At 45.3% G+C, this 20,832-nt stretch overlaps 1 protein-coding gene across 1 annotated transcript; it reads right to left on the bottom strand.

Annotated features, from left to right (window-relative positions):
* Positions 1 to 10,902: 10,902 nt before the first annotated feature.
* CHMP1B (charged multivesicular body protein 1B) lies at positions 10,903 to 19,483 on the bottom strand. Its single transcript, XM_039722595.1, has 8 exons — positions 19,350 to 19,483; positions 17,118 to 17,215; positions 16,281 to 16,427; positions 15,482 to 15,550; positions 15,230 to 15,337; positions 14,842 to 14,885; positions 14,468 to 14,540; positions 10,903 to 13,886 (listed from the first exon to the last, which is right to left on the bottom strand). Exons 1-8 carry the CDS (start codon positions 19,363 to 19,365, stop codon positions 13,842 to 13,844), a joined length of 600 nt encoding a protein of 199 aa, XP_039578529.1. The 5' UTR covers positions 19,366 to 19,483; the 3' UTR covers positions 10,903 to 13,841.
* Between the last annotated feature and the right edge of the window lie 1,349 nt (positions 19,484 to 20,832).

Here is a 20,832-nt window from a genome sequence, read left to right as displayed (position 1 = left end):
TGTTGGCCCTTGGAACTGCAAATGAGGAGCTCTTGAGGGACAGAATGAGAAGGAGAGAACACGAAAGAGATCATATGGATCTGGTCAGGTCCTGGTTCTTCACTCCTGCTGCTGTTCTTCCTTCCCAAGACAATACCCCTCTTTCTGAGGTGGATTTTAGTAAAATTTTTGGTTAAAGAGTTAGGAAGGAATTCTTTCCTGTGAGGGTGGGGAGGCTCTGGCACAGGGTGCCCAGGGAAGCTGTGGCTGCCCCATCCCTGGAGGGGTGCCCAGGGAAGCTGGACAGGGCTTGGAGCAGCCTGGGCTGGTGGAAGGTGTCCCTGCCCATGGCAGGGGTGGGACTGCATGGGCTTTAAGGTCCCTCCTCCTTAAGCCATTCCATGATTCCATGAAATGGGTTTGGGTGCTGTTTGAACTGTGCATGCCAGTGAGGATTCTTCCCCTATGTCCAGCTCCTCTGGCCACCTTGAGCATCCTTGGAGAGTCAGGATTTCCTCAATCACACGTGTATGAAGGATCCATCTGGGAATGCACAGTCTTAGCTGCTGCCCCTGGGACTCTGTCTGCAGGTCCTGCTGGTGAGACAACCAGAGCCAAACCGGAGCCTCCCAAATGACCACATATCACTTATTTTTAAACTGGTTTTGAGTATCACTCAGGCATCTGGAGCCATGAGCCTTAATGAGCCATAAAAAGGAGGAATTTTGCTGGGTAGGTCTCCTGGACACAGAACAGAGCAGAGGATGGAAATGAGATCCAGCTCTGCCCAAGCCAAAACTTTCTGGAGGCGATGGCAAGTGTCTCTGTTGGCCATCCTGCATGGGGCTCGTGGGGCAGGGATGCTCCTGCATCCACTGACTTCTTCCATCACCCTGCATCAGATCCAGACCATGCTCAGGCTCCTGAAAAAAAAACAAAACCAAAAACAAGGAAAACTGTCTCAAAAATTTGGAAGCTTCGGTATCTCCTTGGGGTTGTATCCCTTACCAGAATGTTTGGAGGTATCAGGGATTGGTCCATGCTCTCCATGTGGATTTGCCCCTCAGCAGGTATAAAACAGGGATTTGCTTCTCAGCTTAAAAAAAACAAACAAAAAAATTAATGAAAACTTCACTGGGGTGGAGAAAAGTGTTTTATTTGCAAAAATTGGGCTTGGCCAGTTTGGATCCTGGCATTCCCGCCCCAGCAGCCACGTGGCCTCAGTGCCAGCCCCCACATTTTAATTCTTTCCCTTTTTTTCCTTAAAATAGGACACACCTGTAAGGAAGGCGAGTTTCTTCAAGACATTCCTGATCTGGAGCATATTAAACTGATATTTTTGTTTTGTATTTTGGATGATTTGCTCCAGTGATAACATAATAGCATGATATTTAGCCTGGGACTGATTAAAACATTTCTTTTGATCAGCGCAGCAGATTGGAGCAGTTGTTTATTACTGGACAAAGCTTGGAGAAAAGGAATTAAGAAAAAAGAGCTGAAAAAAAAAAGGCTCTGGGTGGCTGTTGGGTTTGGTTTGTGCTGGGATTTTTCCTTTGCTTTGGGAAAATTCTCTGTTCCAGCCGGGGTTTGGGAAGTGAGAGAAGGGAAGGATGATCCATCACGCTGATGGACAACGGCTGAAAAGCCGGGCACTGGCTGTTAAAACCACACGTGTGGGGAATAAAAGTCATTTCTCCTCTCAGGACACACTGGTGGCCCAGATCATCACTGATGAATTTCTACATCCAAATTTAGCATTTCCTGGGAGGAGACTTCTCAGCTACATCAATCACTGAACACTTCAAAGCTGCTTATGTTTTAAAATATAAGATTTAACTTAAAAACCTTTTTATTTTGCTTTCTTGACCAAATGCAGAGTTGTTTTGTTACAAACCTACAACATCTGAATGTAAACGTGTTATTCTGGTTTAGCTCCAGCTCCTCTAAAGGCTTTTAAAGCTATAGATTTTAATTACATGAATATTTTTAATAAAATCCCCTTTTTAACTGCTGGCAAGACTGTAAGGGAAAAAACAATAATATCTGGCTCTGTCTCTCTGACAGAATAATTCTTCAAGTTGCATTTGCCACATCCCCGCAGCTGTGACCAATAATCCTCTGTCTTTATGATTCTCCTCCGATATGAAATTAAAATGAACTGGAAATGTTTATGCTGCAAATGGTGTGCAACACATTAAACAGATAATGCCAGCGAAGGGTTTGCTTCAAACAGGGGTTCCTCCTCCAGCAGAGCCCCTCTGTAACTTAATCCCCACTTTTCCCAGGCAGCAGAAATTGCTGCTCTGCAGAAAGCCTCGGACACATCACAATATCTTCATTAAAGAGGAATTACTTCCATCTCACCATCCCCAGGTGCCACTGAAAGCAGGGCTTTGTTTCATGTGGCTCATTGCAATTCCTGTGTTTATAGCAGTGGATTCCTTGGCTTCATGGGACATTTGGAGATAAATCTATTTTGGGTCCTGTTTGCTTCCCCTGGCCTTTTCCCTGCAGCATGTTTATAGCTGCATATTAATTCCTCGGTCATGCCTTTGGAATTTTTCTGTGCTTACAATTAAAAAAAAAAAAAAAAAAAAGAGGCCTCATCCTATTTAATCATCTCAGCCCAATATATTTTTTGCTTGTTTGCACCGATCGATACATTGGGCTGAATCAAATTCTTTCAGGTTGTTAATTCTGAGGAGCTCCATTCCCCAAGCCTGCACCTGCCCCGTGTTTTCCTTGCAAGGGGACACCTCTCCCCAGCTCCCTGACGTGTGTGCAAAGGGATCCTGGGGATGTGGAGAGCCTGGGGCTGGGGAGGTGAGAGCTGCACCCTGGTCATTTGTGTCACCCCTCTGTGTCCCACAGCCAGACACTGTGTCAGTGACAAGGGAAGGGAAGGAGCTTGTCCTTAATTGGGGAATTTTTCCAGTACAACCAATGGGATTTTCACATCCTGCTGCTGCCTGGACACCACCACAGGATGGTTTGGGTTGAACCACAAAGCCCATCCAGTTCCATCCCCTGCCATGAGCAGGGACACCTTCCGCTATCCCAGGGTGCTCCCAACCCCATCCAACCTGGCTTCAGACACTCCCAGGGACCCAGGGGCAGCCACAGCTTCTGTGGGCACCCTGTGCCAGGGCCTCCCCACCCTCACCTCTGCTCAGAAACATGATTTCTGCTACGTGGATCTGACTTGAGGACTGGAAAGTCCCATCAACTTTGTTTTAATATTTCAAAGTGTTGGGAATCATCACTAATTGTTCCTCCAGAGAAACCCAACCCTGTAGACAGAACTGGCAGAACAAAAAAAAATTAGATTTCTAGGAGCACATTGTCATTTTGGGTTGGGCAGAGTTTATCCCATACTCTTTGTACAGCAGCATAAATCTGGCCAGGGAGGGAAGGAAGGGAATGGCAGCACGAGCTGTCAGCAGCTCCCTGGGATCTGACAGAGTCCAGCAAACACTCCCCCCATCCTGACCCTGCCTGTCAATCAGCTTTTGGGGAGAAGCCCCTTCCCACCCTCCCCTCGGCCCTTCGGCGAGGAGCAGCAGCCAGCTCCAATTTGGAGTAGCTGTCATTTATCATTATTTCGGGGGGGAAGGGGCCAGGAAGGTTCTCCTCACCCCGAAGGTGCAGGCAGAGCAGAATTTGAGATGATGGGTGGGGATTTCCACCGGCACAAATGGGAATAAGACTCGGAGCTTTCCAGGCTGCACCAAAAATAGCGGCCCAATTTCAATCTCAATTAGAGCTCGGTAACCCCAGAGTATAATTCAGGAGTCAGCTTCTAATATTTCAATTCAGGATGAAGAATAATATTCCACTTCCCCCTCAGCAGCCCGAGCGATTTTCATTTCATAGGGGCTAATCTTGACTCAAACATGTGTTGCAGTGAGATGCTCAAGAATATGAGTGTGCTAAAGAAAATATGGGGAAAATTGTGTAGAAATGGCTGTGCAAAGGCCTGTGGAGGAGTCAGCTCCTTGGAATCACAGAATCATGGAATGGTTTGGGTTGGAAGGGATGGTAAAGCCCATTTTGTTCCACTTGCCCAGGTTGCTCCAAACCCTGTCCAACCTGGCCTTGGACACTTGCAGGGATCCAGGGGCAACCACATCTCTGGGCACCTTGTGCCAGGGCCTGCCCACCCTCACAGGGAGGAATTTATTCTCAAAACCTCATCTAAAACTCCCCTTTTTCAGTTTAAAGCCTTTCATTTATTTTTTGGATGTCCCTATTACTACAGAGCTCCCACTGACATGCCTTATGGAAAATTAAAAAAATGCAGAAACCCTCCCAGATTTATTCTTTATTTCAGAAAACATTTTTTTCCAAGGCTTCCAATCAGTATTATTCTAATAATAAATTCATCTAAGAATTAACATTTTAAAATTACTGCCTGAAGTATATTTTGCATTTTAGAAGGTGAGTCTCAATCTTATTTCATTCTGATGACAAAGAAAATTAGCTTTAATATTCAAATTAAGATTATTCTTTAGGAAATATCATATTTTTCACTTACATGCTTCACCCATGAGCACTTTTTTAGCATTTAAAAGTAAAGAGTTGTATGAAGAGATTGATCCTTTGCGTAGGAAGCGGTGGGGAAAACATACGTGTTTTTGCAACAGCAAAATACAGATTTTCCAGCCCTTTTGCATTCTGTCACTGGAAATTGCTGGGGTAGAAAAGCTCCTTCAGAGTTTTTGCCCCCTCATGGACTTTGCTGCAGCTTTGGCTCATCCCTCCAAACGACAAGGCCGGAGCGTTGGCGAGTGCCCCTTCCCTGTGCCGCCGGCGTTCACCCTCTGCCGTAGGAATTATTTCTTTGTTACTTAATCATCTGTAATTATCTCCTGGAGTAAATTCTGTTGGTGCATCAATTTTCAAACACAACAGTCATTTTTATCAGTCATGTTTATTTAATTTTAGCTGATTAGCACAGAACCTAACAAGTGGCTTAGACTAACAGTGTGTCACTGCCCAAGTATTTTGTAGGTAACAAGAAGACATGGAATAGTGCACATGTTGCTTTGTCTGCATTAATCTATTTACATTGTAATTCTTCAACTGTTTTTAATGGCTGGTTCAGCTGGAAGCAATTAGTTGTCTAAATTAAAGCCACATTTCTCACTTAGTGCACTGGGAAGGCTTTTTGCCGTTGTCTTTTCTTTGCTTTTTGTTTTCCAAATCAAGACAGATACCGTTTGAAAATGCATGAAATCTTATTGAGGGGATTGATCCGGGAGTTTGGAGCCGTGTTCCCGTGTGTTTGTCTGGAAGCCAAAGTTTTGGATGGGCCAGGGAATGGTGTGTTTGGGGGTGCACCCTGGAGCAGGGCTGTCAGCACAGCAGCAGCAGCCCGGCCTCGGAGCGAGACCTCGGGGCAGCTCCGAGAGCAGGAGTGGAGCAAAGCCAGGAGAAGAGAAAGCACTGCATCCTCTGGGCTGTCCTGCAGGGCCAGGAGCCCCTGGTTTATATATTAATTAAATTAAAATATAGGCTTGTGTTAAGTAGAATGTAATTTATGCAGCACTTCAGAGCACAGGGTCACTGCATGTTGGATCCCACTCTCTTTTTTTATTTTACAGGTTAAAATGCAACATTTTTAAAGGCATGAAACGCTTGGAGTTAGGCTGGTGTTGCTCCACCCCATCTCTGTTCATCTCATTCTACAATTCGATGATATTACCGTCCAATGTCTCCCATGAGTTTTGGACTTTCTGTGCAAGGTGAGAATTTTTCCTTAAAAAGTACTATTTTATACCATTTGTTAAAAAAAAAAAAATTAAAAAATGCTCTCCATGCATTGACTTTGAAATCAATGCATAAAGTCAATGACTTATGAAGGCAAGGAAAGAAAAGCCCCTTTGTGCCTTCCCTGGACTTCAGAACACCTATAAAGTGGGTGAAGGGAGGGAAGGCCATCACCCTGTTTGCTGCTCTTCTCCTCACCTCCAAACCCTAAAGCCCCAATGGGGAGTTCTCTGTCTTCTCCAGCTTGTGCAAAGCCAGGAGCTCCTCAGATGTGTGTGTGTGTGTGTGTGTGTGTGCTCCTTCTCCCTCCCTCAGACATGGTGTGTGTGTGCTCCTTCTCCTCAGACATGGTGTGTGTGTGCTCCTTCTCCCTCAGACATGGCGTGCGTGTGCTCCTTCTCCTCAGACCTGTGTGTGCTCCCTTTTCCAGCCCATCCCAGCTGTCCCTCATTACATGCTCCGCCTGAGCCCCACGCAGGGTCGGGTTGCGCTGAGGCAAAGGTCAGAGGAACCTCCAGCCTGCATTTTGCCATCCCTTGATTATTCAGATAACAAACAACCTAAAGACTGACGGGGCTGCTCTGTGCCCACAGACCGGGCCCGATCACTGTAGCAAAAGTAAAAGGCCATTTTTAATTCCTCCTGGTTTCCCTCTATCCCGAATCTCCCAAAAGTAATTCAGCGAGCAGATGGTGTTTGTGGAGCTGGTGCTTGGCCGCAGACTCCTCGCTCTGCCACGTCCTGCATTTAATATACTGCCCAGCATTAATCAAGCAGTTTAGAAGCATCCTGTATCAGTTGTGCAAAACAGGGCTTAAATGATTTACTGTCGGATTCTTTCAGCTCCTGTTAGGCTCCTGTTTTTCTTTCATGTGGGGAGCAGGGGTCAGCGGCGGCAGGAGATCCGTGCTTTCACTTGGCCAACATTTGCTGCTGTCATTCCGAGCCCGCTCCGGTCCCCGCCGAGCGACGGATGTGTTCATGCTCCCAGCCTGGATGCTAATTGATTTTAGGGAGCCCATTCATCAGTTAAATTTAGTAGATCACCCACCAGGTTTGCTGTTCACTGTCAAAGGTAATTCAATTAAAACTCCACAAGTGTGACTAACCAGTGGATGGTAAATATGTTCACCAGCTGTGTTTGCTGCGCCTTCTCCACCCTATTGTGTCTGTGCCTGGTGGAGAATGTGCCCAAGCCCTGTACCTTGGCTGAATAATGTATACAACAAATCTGTAGCACTGCCAAAAAACTAAGAGCAAATGCCACCTTTGGGATGTGAATGTCTGACTGTAAGAGCTTCAGAGAAGAGAAATCCTCAGGTGTGTTCAAGGCAGCATTGCTACAGTGGTTGAATTAACTCATATCTTGAGGTTTTCAAAGTAGCCTTCCATTAGGATTTTTTGCTTTGAAAATAACTTCCAAAAATCCAATTTGTATTTTAAAACCCATTGACAGTTTGGTTTTTCCTCATTCACTCCCACTTTGCCCCCAGCCATCACTCAGAGTTGATGTGAAACCATCCAGTGTGGTCATTTCCATCAGCAAAGGTGTGTATAAATCAGGGATGCATCACAGGAGCACATGGAAAGATGTTTCTATTAAACCCTGAGGCTGGGGAACCTTCCTGGACCCTCTGCCTGACCAGCTGGGCTTTGAGTCTCCTGCCTGCTGCCATCGGGCACTCAGATGTGGTTTGGTAGTAATTAAGTGTATCGTTAACGATCCCACTGCACGCCACGGGACAAAATGGTGTGTCTGCTTAATAGATTAAAGGAAAACATTCTCTGAAAAGCACAGGTAAACAAGACACTCATCCCTCAACCTTTCACCCTGGAAGAGCAAGGTTCACATCCCACTGGAGCACAAATAAATAGGGACTGGACTCCCCTGGCTCGCTGCTGGGGGGTTTATAGTCATGGTGAGACTATTTTGGAGCACGACAGTTGGTGGGGATGGGAGAGGATGAATGGGATGCAGGCTTGGAAGGGGCTTGGAGCAGAGAAATTCCTTAAATCCCTGCCCATCCAGAAAGTAGCGTGGGTTTACTTACAGTCAATACAGTACTTAGAGTGGCTGACTAAAATTCTTCTTAAAAAAATTAGGCAGCAATGTGGAGTTTCCAGGAGCTTCCACTGCACAGCTCGCATTCCAGCAGCCCCTTCTGCGAGGGCAGAAGCCCACACAACACTGAGATTTCCTGATTTCCCTGTGGCTGTAGGAAATAAATGAGCTGGAACGACTCTGCAAACCACCGGCCTTCCTGCACATCTCTGTGGTGCAGCAGGAGGAAAACCTGTGTGGTAAAGAGTACCCTGAGAAAACAGCCAGATTTCCCAAACATCCCCATAAACCTTAATGAAGAGCTTGGGAATATCTGGTTTATTTATTACTCCAACCACAGGCTAAAAAAACTTCAGCAAAAGCATTAAATTTGGAGGAGAACCTGGGATATTCTATATTTGCTGCTTTAAACTCACTACACACCAGACAACGTGGGGTTTGGTGAGTATTAATCTTTGTATTTCTAAAATATTTGGATGAAAAAACAGCGCTATTGTTAAATGTAATAATTACCACTAATAATTACTTCTACTCTCTACATATAAAACTACTCTGCAAAAAATGTTGCAATTTTACATTTTACATGGAAATATGAAGATTTAAGGCAGTGGTTAAATACTTACAGAGAGGTAACTGGATAAGGAATGGCTTTGATATACAGCTGCTGCCGGCAAAAAATGTTGCAATTTTACATTTTACATGGAAATATGAAGATTTAAGGCAGTGGTCAAATACAGAGAGGTAACTGGATAAGTAATGGCTTTGATATACAGCTGCTGCCAGGAATTCTCTTTTTGTTGGTGCTGTTGAATCTCTCCCTTTTCTGGCATTATTAAATAAAGGCACCTGCTCCACAAATCAGCAGAAATCTGGAAAATCATTATCACTCCAACACGGAAACAATGCCCATCACGACAGAACAAATGGGGAATGAAGCCTACACAGGACTTTAAAAAAGGGCTCTATTTGTCAAATTACCAGAGGAAAAGTTGATCTTACTGTTATGGACTTTATCCACTTCCAGGTCACATCAATTAGTCACAGCAGGCTCGTGGAGACTGGAACTAATTTACAACACTCTGAACAGGCCCGCCAGCTTCTGCGATGGATTTCCAGGCAAATATTGGGACTTCAGATGGAACTGCAAAACCACCAGCAACAGAAATCCAGCTTAATGGTTCCAGTAATGACCCATTTTGCACCACGAGAAACAAAGCTCTGATCGTGATAAGAATAAAGGGAAATATCTCTGTAGAGACCCCTGGGTTATGTTTGTCTAATCTTTGAAAAAAGAAAGGAGTCATAAAAGGTTTAATAAAAAATACTGAGTGTCTTTAAAGGAAGTTTTCAAATGCTTTCCTATCTCTGACAGCTCATTTTGACAGAAATTGATTGTGATAAAGAATTATGAATCAGATAGCAGGGAAATTAAATTAAGCTGATTATTATCTTGTCAGATACATACATTATGTCATGTTCGTTGCTTTAGACTTTTGCTAAGTGATTGTTTCACTCAGGTTTAATAAATTTAGAATATCCTAAGCAATACACACAGGCAGGACTGTAAAACATCTTTGTTTTTAGACATTTAGATTTTATTTATTTTGATATTTTTATTTATTTATATTATGTGTATCACTCTCTAGATTGTTTGGATTATTAAACATGCATGTTTAGATTAGAAATATGCAATATGAAATATTTTATTCTCTGAAATCCCCCTTATTTAGGTAAGGGCTGTGAGCAGCCTCTGTGCTGAGTCTGGGTCTGGCAGCTCTTTGTGGTGACTGGCACCATTGGAAGACCCTGGAAAGCTTTCCCAAAACGTGGATCCTGCAGCCCCTTTGATTTTCCCTTTTGAACCACGCTGTGCAGCTGATCCAGGCTGAGTTCTCTACTAAGGAGCAGCAAGAGACTCTCTCAGTGCATCTTCTCCCAGTGAAAGCAGCTCCACTGGCACGTGAAATTAGTTACAGATTGTTCACGTGGGGCCTTTCCCTCAAGGAATGGTAATGAAGGGAGCTGCTTCCGAAACAAGCAAGGCCACTGACCCTACTCGGGGTTCCACTGGAAAAATTCTGTTTGAAACGAGAAAGTTGGGAGCCAAGTGCTGTCGTGAGCTCAAAGCAGCCTGAGCAAGAGGTGAAGGCAGAACTGCAAAGAGAATCCTGAAATTAAAATCAATCCATCATCAAACCAAAGATCATCAAAGCTCTGATAAAAAAATTAAAGTTTACCACTAAAATCCATTTCCATCAGTGCATAGTGAGTGTTTCCTTATGTATAAAACAGAAGAACTATCACAGGTCAAAAGCAGAATGGCAACAGCTAAAACCCCCAATTTTAAACTAAAAATGAAATTTAAGCCAAATTTTTAAGCACAAGGTTACTCACTATCCTCCTCACGTCTCAGATGCCTAAATTACCCCCAGAGGCAGCAAAAGACTGGTTGAGAGTATTTAGTGCAGACTGACCCCATTCAGCTCATGGCCCTGTGGATGTGCTGCCCAGCTGGATTTTGGGATCAAAGCCCTGGCACAGCGAGTGGATACTGCTCAAACAAAGGTTCCACGGAGACACTGCTCCCTGAACAGCCTCTGAGACATTTTTCCTTTAACTACTCCAACCAGTCATTTCTGTAGGACCCAGAAAATCAAAGCCTCAGGTGCCCTCTGCTGGCTCTTGAACGCCTGAACAGAAATGTTAAAATTGAAGATTTTTAGGTCTGGGGAATCCAAATCCAACTCCAAACTCAAACCCACACCATCTCCTTGCCAGTTTTCCAGTGGTCCCTTGTGCTGTGTGTAAGGACAGAAAACCCTCAGAGATGTTTATCCACAGGGCTCTCTCCATATCAGACTAAACATTTTTAAACACCCCATAAAATTAGGGTATATGTTGTTTTACTTAATATTATTACTCCCCAGTTGTCCCCAATCTCTTTCAGTAGTACCCTCTTTATTTTCTTCTTGTTTTCTCTCCATAAAGATTGAATTTTCTGGGTGTCTTCCCACAGGAAAGACATCCCATCTGCTTGTCCATCCACGTACAGAGACCTGTAGCAGCCACACAACCTGCACACACACCCAGAATGAGTTGTCTGTACAATTTTATTTTCCACCTGCAGTTACATTTACAAACTGTCCCATACAAGTAAAGCAGTTTTCAAAGTGAACTCAACCAGAGCTACAAAAATCATTCTCTTCTCTATACACGGCACCAGCTTCAGAATTTATGTCTATACAGAACTGCTGATTATGTTTAACAAAAATTCACTATTTTTTGGCTCCAAGGATCTCCACAAAGGCAACTTGATAAGTTTTATCCCGTTGCGATCATGACATGAAAGTTCTTGGTTTTGTTTTGCTTCCCTCTCCTTTCATCTGAAGCTTTGCATGGCTTTGTTTTGGAATTCTAATGAAGACAAAGCTACCACAAACCAGCAGGTTCAGAAACAGGACAAAAATGCTGAGCAAATCCATCCAGCAACATTTGAAGCAATGTTTCACTTTAGATGTGCCTGCTCATCAGCAGAAATATTGAAATTTTAGCTGGCAATAAGGTTCCAGAAAAGCACAAACAAGTGATTTAACATGAAATTAACTTTACAAACAGTCAACTTAGAGAGACAAAACAAGGTCAGAGTGAGGAGCCAGAGCTGCTCAGGGAAGAGAAATGTTTTGGGAAGCCTGAAGGGAGGAAGAATGAAACTCAAATATTGCTTTAAGAGTAACTTTCAGCTTTAAATGTTTCCAAATGACATGAGAAAAATGTATGTATTTAAAATATAACGTCAGCATTTCTGGATGCAGCTCCCAGCCAGGAGTGAAAGCATTTCCCCAGGAGAGGGCAGGAGTTCTGCACAAAGGAGCTGCCAGCCCCAACCCTGGCACAGCTGAAATACACAGCAGCTCCTGGAGTGAAGTCAACAGGGCAAAAATTCCCTGTCTCAAACACCTCTTTCTGCCTAAGCCTCTTAGCACCACAGTCCCCCAGACATAACCTTAATTATGTCAGTCAAACCTTTGTATTTGTTAATTTATTTCAAGAGACAACACTGGAAATCTGCGCTGGCTCTGGAGTTCACCAGCCTGGGATAAGATCAAAACTCCACAACAATCAATAAAATAATGAAGCTTATTTAACATTTCTGTTGCAGCAATCTCACTCCCAGTCTATTTTTAAACCCCTCCAAGGCTCACAGCAAGGCAACAGACTGGGAAAAATCAACCATGTGGGAGCTCAGAATTGCTGTCTGACCCTCAACTAATTCCAGAATGGCCCAAACCAGCCTAAGAGCAGCATCATTTTTAACATTAGAAGCCAGACACAGTAGCTGGAGCTGTCTGCTTTCAGACCTGAACCCTCAGGAGTTCATGGGCAGCTCTGAGTGAACTCCAGCGTGGAGTGATTCCACAGCAGGAAGCTTCCAGCACTCTCATGATATGAAGTAACTGAATATTAAAAAGCTGAAGAAGTCCAGCAAGGCAAAGGCACGCACACAGTCACCCCAGCTGGGTAACTGGGTTGCATAGATACAGCATGAGCGTGGTTACAATGAGCAGAAGCAGCCAGGGAAGAAAATGCAGGAAAAAGTCCTTTCTGGGATGTTTTATTAATCATTTGAAGGGATCATAGCCAGACTACAGCTGTCAATATGTGGTTTTTAAACACCTTCCAACTTCTCCTGCTTACAGGAGGAACACTCAAGGTGTTTACATTTATTTTAAATGTCACTTTCTTTCTAACAAGTGAAAAGATCCCATTTTAAGCTCATGGGTTTAGTTCAGCTGCCAGTGTGAGAGAATCCCACATTTCAGGCTGTTTTGTCTATCTTCTTTTCCTTACTTTATTTTTACAGCAACCTTGATTACTTCAGTACAGAACATCCTGCTCAAGCCTCGTGGGTTATTCAAAATAATGCCTGAAACTGCTCTGAAATGTTTCATCATTTTTGCACATTTTCACTGAAAAAATCCTGCTTGAATAAAAAAGTGAGTTTTTTCTTTTTCATTAAACAATTCCCTAACACTGGAAAACCCAAGTGGCCCTGAACACCAGGCAATCAAGAACCAATTCCAAGCCTGGTGCTCCACACCTTCCCTCACCCCTACAAAGACAAAAATAAAAATGAGCCCAAAAAAATCAGGAAGAGAATTTGAACGTCACTGTTTATCACAACACATCACAAGTGGTCTCAGGTACAAATTTCTACAACCATTTCTTATTTTACAACTGCAACAAGAGTTTGAAGCTACTGAGAGCAGCCAGACTCTCTTACTATGCAGAAATATAAAGGGATTGCTAAAATTAGCTCCTCCATACAACCAGAATATTAAAAACAATGGGATGTTATCTGCAGAGAGCAACAGACCTGGCAAAGAGTCCAAAAATATATTTTATTCCTCCTGCGCTGAAGTGATGCCACCATACAAGTCTCCAGTTATATGAAATCAGCTTTTGATAACTCATTTTTGAACTAAACTGTTAATTTCAGCACATTCATCCTAAATTTTGAAGACTGAAAAACTCAAAGTCCACTTATTTGTTTCAACAAGTGCATTTTCCAGGGGGTCCACGCTGTCCATCCCTGTGTGTTCCAGGAGTTTGGCTCTGTAGGAAAATGATCTACAGCAATCATCTGAACTGATACATCAGTCCTCCAACCAGAAACAGTTCTCATCATTTAAAAAAATCACTTCATAATTTAAAATATATCTCACTAACACTCTGCTTTGCTTGGAACTAGAATATACCACCATTAGTAGCTGACTTAGAACATCAACTTGAATTTGTGAAAAAAGCTTGCAAAAAATAGATCAACTTCCAAATGTACAGAAAAGGACATCAGAGCTGATATTTTTGGGTCACTTAATGTATTTTAGAAAGAGTAGCAAGCTGGGAGTGAAGTACCCTATATTACAAATATTCAAACACCTAAGTTGGGCTGTTTTACACCTCGAGTGTAGTGCAGGGTTAGTTCCAGACAGGGAATTTGGAAGCAGGTCCAAAGAACTGCAGCTCTGTTCACTTAGACTTGATCACGTAGGCGGGCCAGTCTCTGTGACAGCTCATCCTGCACAGTTGGAAAACAAAAAGGGAAAACCAACCATCAGCAACAGGAAAAGCAACTTTGGCCATCTCATGTCCAGCTGATGAGAAATTCTCTCATGGCTTAACAAGACTGGTTAAAACCTCAAGCATGGATGTGAGGGAAGTTTCAGAACACAAAATTAAGCAGAGAAAGAATTTTTTCAAAGAACATGAGATATTTGATAAGACAAGGGGGCTGAAATCCTTCCCTGGGAAGGTGGGGAGGCCCTGGCACAGGGTGCCCACAGAAGCTGTGGCTGCCCCTGGATCCCTGGGAGTGTCCAAAGCCAGGCTGGATGAAGCTTGGAGCACTCTGGGATAGTGAAAGGTGTCCCTGCCCATGGCAGGGGTGGCACTGGATGAGTTTTAAGGTCCCTTCCCTTTAACATTCAACAAATGTATTGGTATGATTACTTTGATAGCAAGACTTTTAACCACACAGTTTCCTTGGAGCAGCTGAAATAGAATTCAGCAATTTAGCATGTTGTTTTGACTGAGTGAAGCATTAATTGTCACTTCCCATTTCTCCAGAAAACATTGACCTCACTGAAATCCAACACTTACCTGCTCTGCTGAGGCCACGCTGGTAGCAACTGAACCTGTCTGTCCTTGAGGTAGTTCCATGTTCAGATCAAGGCTACCAGGGGAAAACAGAGCAAACACCAAGTCAGGCACGGGTGGAGCAAGGGGAAGCACAGTAATTGAGGCAGAGGAATAATGAGACAGCACCCCCTGAACACTCCAGAGTTACACACGCTGGTGAGTAATTTTGACTCACTACCAGGACGAGTCAGGTATGTCCAGAGGTAAAAGGAAAATTGTGTTTTTTCTCTGCTTCCAAGAGACAGGTTATAAAACAAGGGTATTTGATCTTAGATATAATCAGCAAGGGTTTTGGGAACCAAAATTTATTCTAAAGAAATAGAAATTTCACCTACCCTGCTTCATCTGCCATTTCCTGCAGGAGCATGTCCACTTGGTTCTAAAGGAAAACAAAATGGATTGTTGCATTTGGAGTTTCTGACAACCTCTTGTTAGATTTTCAGAGAACAGGAATTATTTTAACAAAACTGATTAAAGGTAAATGCCTTTGGCAGAATAGTTTTGTGCTTAACCACTAGAAGGTATGAACTCAAAAATAAGGAGCAGAGGTGCTCAGCAATTAAAATAGCATTAATTGATCTCTGGCTTGTAAATAATGCTACAGAATTCAACTTATCTGTAGAAAACCCCAAACATATACCTGAGTGTTTCAAGTGTTCTTAATGAACAGTTTAGACACATAATTTAAGATCACCCTGCTAAAATATATTTTATCATTCTTACTTGTGGCGTTGTTAATGTCGTAGTGTTGCTCATTGTGTCTTCCATCTGTTGTGTCTGAACATCCAGTGTCTCAAACTGATGCTCAAATTTGTCCATTAGTGCAGATATCTATGAAAAATATGAATCAAATCACTTATCTTCAGATTACAGTGAAAATACATCTCAACTGGAAAACTCTTGACTGAATTTCCCTTTTAAAAGCTTGTCCCTTCTGCTTTTGATGTAAGCTCCAAGAAAATCAAGTCCATTTACCTTTTCCAAGTTCATGCTCTTCAAGGTGGCATCCATAGACTTCACCACCCCCGCCATCGACTTTGTAACCTGAAACATGGGAAAGGAAATTATTACAAGGAAAAAGGAGCAGCTTAGGAACAAATCCTTCCCTGTGAGGGTGTGGAATGGATTCCCCAGAGAAGCTGTGGCTGCCCCTGGATCCATGGACGTGTCCCAGGCCAGGATGGATGGGGCTTGGAGCAATCTGGGATAGCAGAAGGTGTCCCTGCTCATGGCTGGGGGTGGCACTGGATGGGCTCTAAGGTCTCTTCCAACCCAAATTATTCTGAGATTCTGACATTTCCACCCAGCTCTCTTATCTCTGTCCACAGAGATAGGAGGGAACATCCTATTGCCATCTGGAATGTCATATTTTAAATAGCTCCTCCCAGCTCTAGAAATTAACTCAGCCACCTGAAATACACATTCTGAGGCAAAATTCACTAAAATAAGCTTTATATGGCATTCATTTCTGTAGACTTGAGACCCGTCACTGTTAAGGATACAGGTCCACAGGTCACAATAAACTTTCAAGATGAAGAGCAGTAAATCAGTTTACCTTAAACAACTATCTATTGGAATCACAACTCCTACCTCATGACTTTACTTTGTGAAATAATCCAAACAGCAGCTGCCAGAGGAACTCCAGCAGCCGAGTTACTCTTGGCTACCTCTAAAATTGAAAGTGAAAGCTCCCAGCTCCTTGCAGGTGGGACAAGCCACTCCAGAGAAGATGAGAGGTCTCCTCGTGGCCCCTGCAGGAGGGGCAGGGCCTCACCTTGCCCATGGTGACAGCAGTCTGCACCCTGGCTGCCACGGCGTCCACGCGCGCGCTCATGCGCAGGAAGTTGATGGCCTGGTTCTTCTGGCGGATGGCGTTCTCCGCGTGGATCCGCGCCACCTCCATGTTCCCCTTCTGGATGGCCTTGGCACAGACAGACACAAAGGGAAAAGCCTTTTACCCTTCCCTCCTCCTGTACGGAGGATTTCTGTGTAGTCTCTTTTGGCTTTGAGATAAGCATTAATTAGTCACTATATCTTTTCCTATTAAAAAAATAAACAAATCCCTCCCTCCCCCTACAAACATTTCCAGGATGAGAACTCCTAACTTCTTTCCAAGGAAGGCATTGGAAAGAATGCACTTCAAATAGGCAGTTTTGCAGAGCTACAGAAACATAATTTGTTACTGAAAACAGTCTCAGTCTCAAGACACACACAGGCACAGCTGGTACTGCTGTAACTCATGGGCAAAAACACACCAAATCAACTCAGTCTCTCTCGTCACTACTTCAAGGACTCAAAAGCTGTTTTGAAATTCCTCTCCACAAGCACATTTAACACAAGCTGATAAACATGAAGTAGTTTTAACTCTGAGAACAGTCTCTACCAAAGCACCTACAAGACAATCCTTTAGGGAAGCAAATGCCACGAGCCATCCACGAGGATTTGTCCTCATGTTTATTAATAAACACAGGAATATTTATAGTCACATACTTTAAATCACAAACATTGACTACATGATTATTAGTATGCACACCAGGAAAACAACAACACACCCGATGTCTTCCTGCCCTAACAGGCAAGCAACAGACCTAAACATTTGGCTCAGACTTACCTTCTTAATTTTAGCTTTCTCTGCCTTTTCTTCTTTGTCGCATTTTTTGGAGTTTCTGTTGAGCTCCTTTGCAGCAAACTTCAAATTAAACAGGTGTTCTGCAGTGTAAGTTAAGGGACTAAACCTATTTCAGAGTGATAAATCCAGGCACCAAACACCCCCCAGGAGGAACTGAGAGCAGTTCTCTGCCAGTTACTTTCACTCCCACATCCAAAGCCTGTGACTCCCAGTGAAATGATGTGGTTTCCTGACCTGTCTGGAATCACCCCATCCAAAAAAAACCCAAAGCCACTGAAGAACACAACAAATGAACTGTGTAACAGCAAACTGGATCAGCTGGCCACGGCCAGCTACAACCCAGCAGGATCTTGGATTTAAAATGTTCTTCCAGCTCCTTCCCAGCCCTGGTCATGTGAGTGATCCCAGGCTCCCCGACAGCTCCATCATCTGACTTTTGGGCAGAGTACTCCAGTCAGGAAGAGAAACTTTAAAAACAAAAGTTCAACTGCTTAAACTGACAGGTCCAAGTAAGACAAGCCTTCAGAGTGATTTGGAATGACTGCATAAAACTATTAGTGAGAACACTATTACTCTTACAGAGAATCTGTGTGCTGTAAAAATAACAACCAAAAACATTCTCTTAAAACACTGTTGATGAAAGCTTCCAAATAATATCAGTCCTTCTCAAACAATATGTAAGTAAAAAGCTTTGTAGGTTTCTTTCCCGCCACCTGTGGTATCCTAAGAGGAAGATGCAGCAGGTACTAAGATGATTAACAATTAAATGGAAGCACAAAGCTAAACATTACAAGTACTTGAGGTTTTTTCAATATTTCAACCACATAAATTATTCCAGAGCTGTTTTCTGCTTTAAAGTCCAGCCATTCCTCTTACTCTGACAGCAATCTGGGGACATCAGGAATGTCTTTTGTTATCCTATAAACATCACAGGCAGGCTACAAACAGGTAACACACATGACTTTGCATTTAGGATATCTATCAATGTAGCCACCATAACCAGCAGAACCAGAGCAGTTTATTCTGAAATAACTTCCTCAGTTACTCAGCTAGGGAATTAACCTGACATAAACCAGCTCACCAGCCACCTCCTCAGCTCACCCATCCCCGAGGAGCACATTCCTGCTCCTCCCTTCAAGTGTCTTTCTCAACGTGCCACAAACCAAGCAGAACCCAACTTCCACCTCAGTCCGTGACTCACAGTCAGCTGCTGCAGCAACCCAGTCCCTACCAGGACAACTGGCACTGCCTGCACATTCCAACCACAGCGAGACCACTGGAATCCACACTGAGACCTCTGGGCTCTGTCAGAGTTTTCTGTCCCTGTACGTGAAGATGGTTTTATACAGCAAGAAAGTGTCAGTCAGCCCACACAGACCCCTGCGTGTAAATTCTTTCCAAGAGCAGGAAGCACGGCTGACGTGGTGGCTGTTTGGGGAACAGCCCAGCTGACATCACTCCAGTTTACACACATGTATGCTGCCCCTGCTGCACAATTTGCACTATTTTTAGTATAAATTGTGTTTGCTGCCTCAGGAACTGGGCTGTCCCTCCATCCTCCTCTCAGCCCAGGCTGCCTCATCACACCTTGGGAAGAGACACCGAACTTCCCACCCACTTCCTTGTCCCTTCAGGGCAGTAAACCACAGAAACACGGAATAACCGAGGTCACAAGGGACCTCTGGAGATCACCCAGTCCAACCCACCGCCCTGGCAGGGTCACCTGGCGCAGGTGACCCAGGAACGTGTCCAGGTGGGTTTGGGATTTCCCAGAGACTCCACACCCCCATCCATGGCAGCTGTTCCAGGGCTCTGCCCCCTCCTCGGAAGGAAGCTCTTCCTCGTGTTGAGGAGCAACGCTTGGTTTTTAGTTTATGACCACTACTTCTCATCGTGGTGCTGGGCAGAGCCTGGCACCATCCTCTGACACCGCCTGGAGATATCGTTATGGAATATGAGATCCCTTCTCGCTTTTCTCGTTTTTAAAAGAGAATTCCGAGGTTGAGCGATCTCAGCCCCGGCCAGTGTCACGCCCAGCCCTCCCGCCGCTGCCCCTCGGTCCCCGCGTCCACCGCCATGAGGGGGGATTCGCCCCCTCGCTGCCCCGGGGGCTCCTCCCGGCGGGGAGGCCTCGCTGGCCACCGCCACCTCCCCCGGCCCGGCCCGGCCCGGCGGCTCCCGGCCCGTCCCGCCCGCGCTCCCGCCCGAGGATACTCTCCATGTTGGACATGCTGGCGGCCGCGGGGGGAGCGGCGCGGCTCCGGACCGGGCAGGGGCAGCGCTGGGCCCGGGCGGCGGCGGCTCCGGCGGCTCCGGGTTCCGGCCCCGTGACGAGCCGGGGCGGGGCCGCGCCTGCGGCTTCGGGCTGGGAGCGACCGGGAGCCTCATCCCGGCCCTGCCCTGCTGTGGGCAGGAGCGCAGCCGGGGACTGGGGTGCTCCGAATCCCGGCCAGCCTGGCTTTGGACGCTTCCAGGGATGGGGGAGCCAGAGCTTATCTGAGAAATCTCTTCCAAGGCCTCACCACACTCACAGGGAGGAATTTCCTCCTAATATTCAATATAAATCACAGAATATCCTGAGTTGGAAGGGATCCGCAAAGATCATCAGTCCTGCTGCTGGCCCTGCACAGACACCCAGCAATCCCGCCCTGTGCATCCCTGGGAGCGCTCTCCAAACGCTCCTGGAGCTGTGGCAGCGCTGGGGCTGTGCCCGTTCCCGGGGAGCCCGGGCAGTGCCAGCACCCTCTGGGGGAGGAACCTTTCCCTGATCTCCAGCCTGACCCTGGCACAGCCCCAGCCCTTCCCTGGGTCCTGTCCCAGCACCACAGAGAGCAGCACCTGCCCCTCTGCCTTCCCTCACGACAGAGCTGTAACTTCGCTGAGTGTCCCCTCAGTCTCCTCCAGCTGAACAAACCAAGTGCCCTCAGCTGCTCCTCAAGGCACTTCACCATCTTCATGTCCGTCCTTTGGACATCTCTCCTCTCCTTCAGTTTGACTCCATCCCCCAGTTGTCCCATCTTTCTAGGCCCTTGTAAATAAATAGTGTCTCTTCATCTTTCTTCAGCTCCTTCAGGTACTGGAAGGCCACAATTAAGTCACAAAAAGGTTCTCCACAGTGGACATCCCCAGCTTTTCTCCAGAGCAGAGCTGCCCCATCCCCTCTAATCGTTTGTGGCCTCCTCTGGCCTGGCTCCAGCAGCTCCATGTCCTTCTGGAGGCAGCTCTGCAGGGCAGGATCCCCCCTTCCCGCTGCCCACACTGGGATGAGCCCAGGACCTGGGGCTCTGGGCTGGGCCATGTCCAGCCTCTCAGCCACCAGGATCTATATTTAACAATATTTTCTGCTGAGGCATCTCAGACAGACCCTGCCAGAGGAGTGATGCATCTGAGCTGGCAGTTCTTCCCAGGTGAAATGCCTGTAGGAGTTGTGGATACGGTAATAATGCAGGAGTGCTCGTGGCAAATGAACTGCAAAGAGTGTGGCAGAAGACACTTGAGCAAAGCCAGTAACTAATTATTCTTGCTGGTGTCTCAGGAGTCTGAATTTATAGTGATAGAGATCGTTGAGTCTGGGCTGTGAAAGCTTTGAAACTGAACTGTGACACCACAGCAGTGACAGACTGCATGGTGTAATAGGAGAGGTCTGCAGGAAGGACATTTTTATCCAGGAGATGGGAAAAGATGAGATTTTCTGAAT

The sequence above is a fragment of the Passer montanus genome, unplaced genomic scaffold, assembly GCF_014805655.1.
Source record: "Passer montanus isolate IOZ18808 unplaced genomic scaffold, ASM1480565v1 scaffold49, whole genome shotgun sequence".
Classification (NCBI taxonomy): domain Eukaryota; kingdom Metazoa; phylum Chordata; class Aves; order Passeriformes; family Passeridae; genus Passer; species Passer montanus.
This window is presented reverse-complemented; position numbering and strand designations above follow the sequence as displayed.

Bases quoted from the DNA above. Each gene is read 5' to 3' on its own strand.
- CHMP1B (XM_039722595.1), bottom strand. The intron at 15,338-15,481 runs GTAAATGGACTT...TATTTTTCATAG, and splicing joins AGAGCATGAACTTGGAAAAG to ATATCTGCACTAATGGACAA. The intron at 13,887-14,467 runs GTAAGTGTTGGA...CCAACTGTGCAG, and splicing joins GCGTGGCCTCAGCAGAGCAG to GATGAGCTGTCACAGAGACT.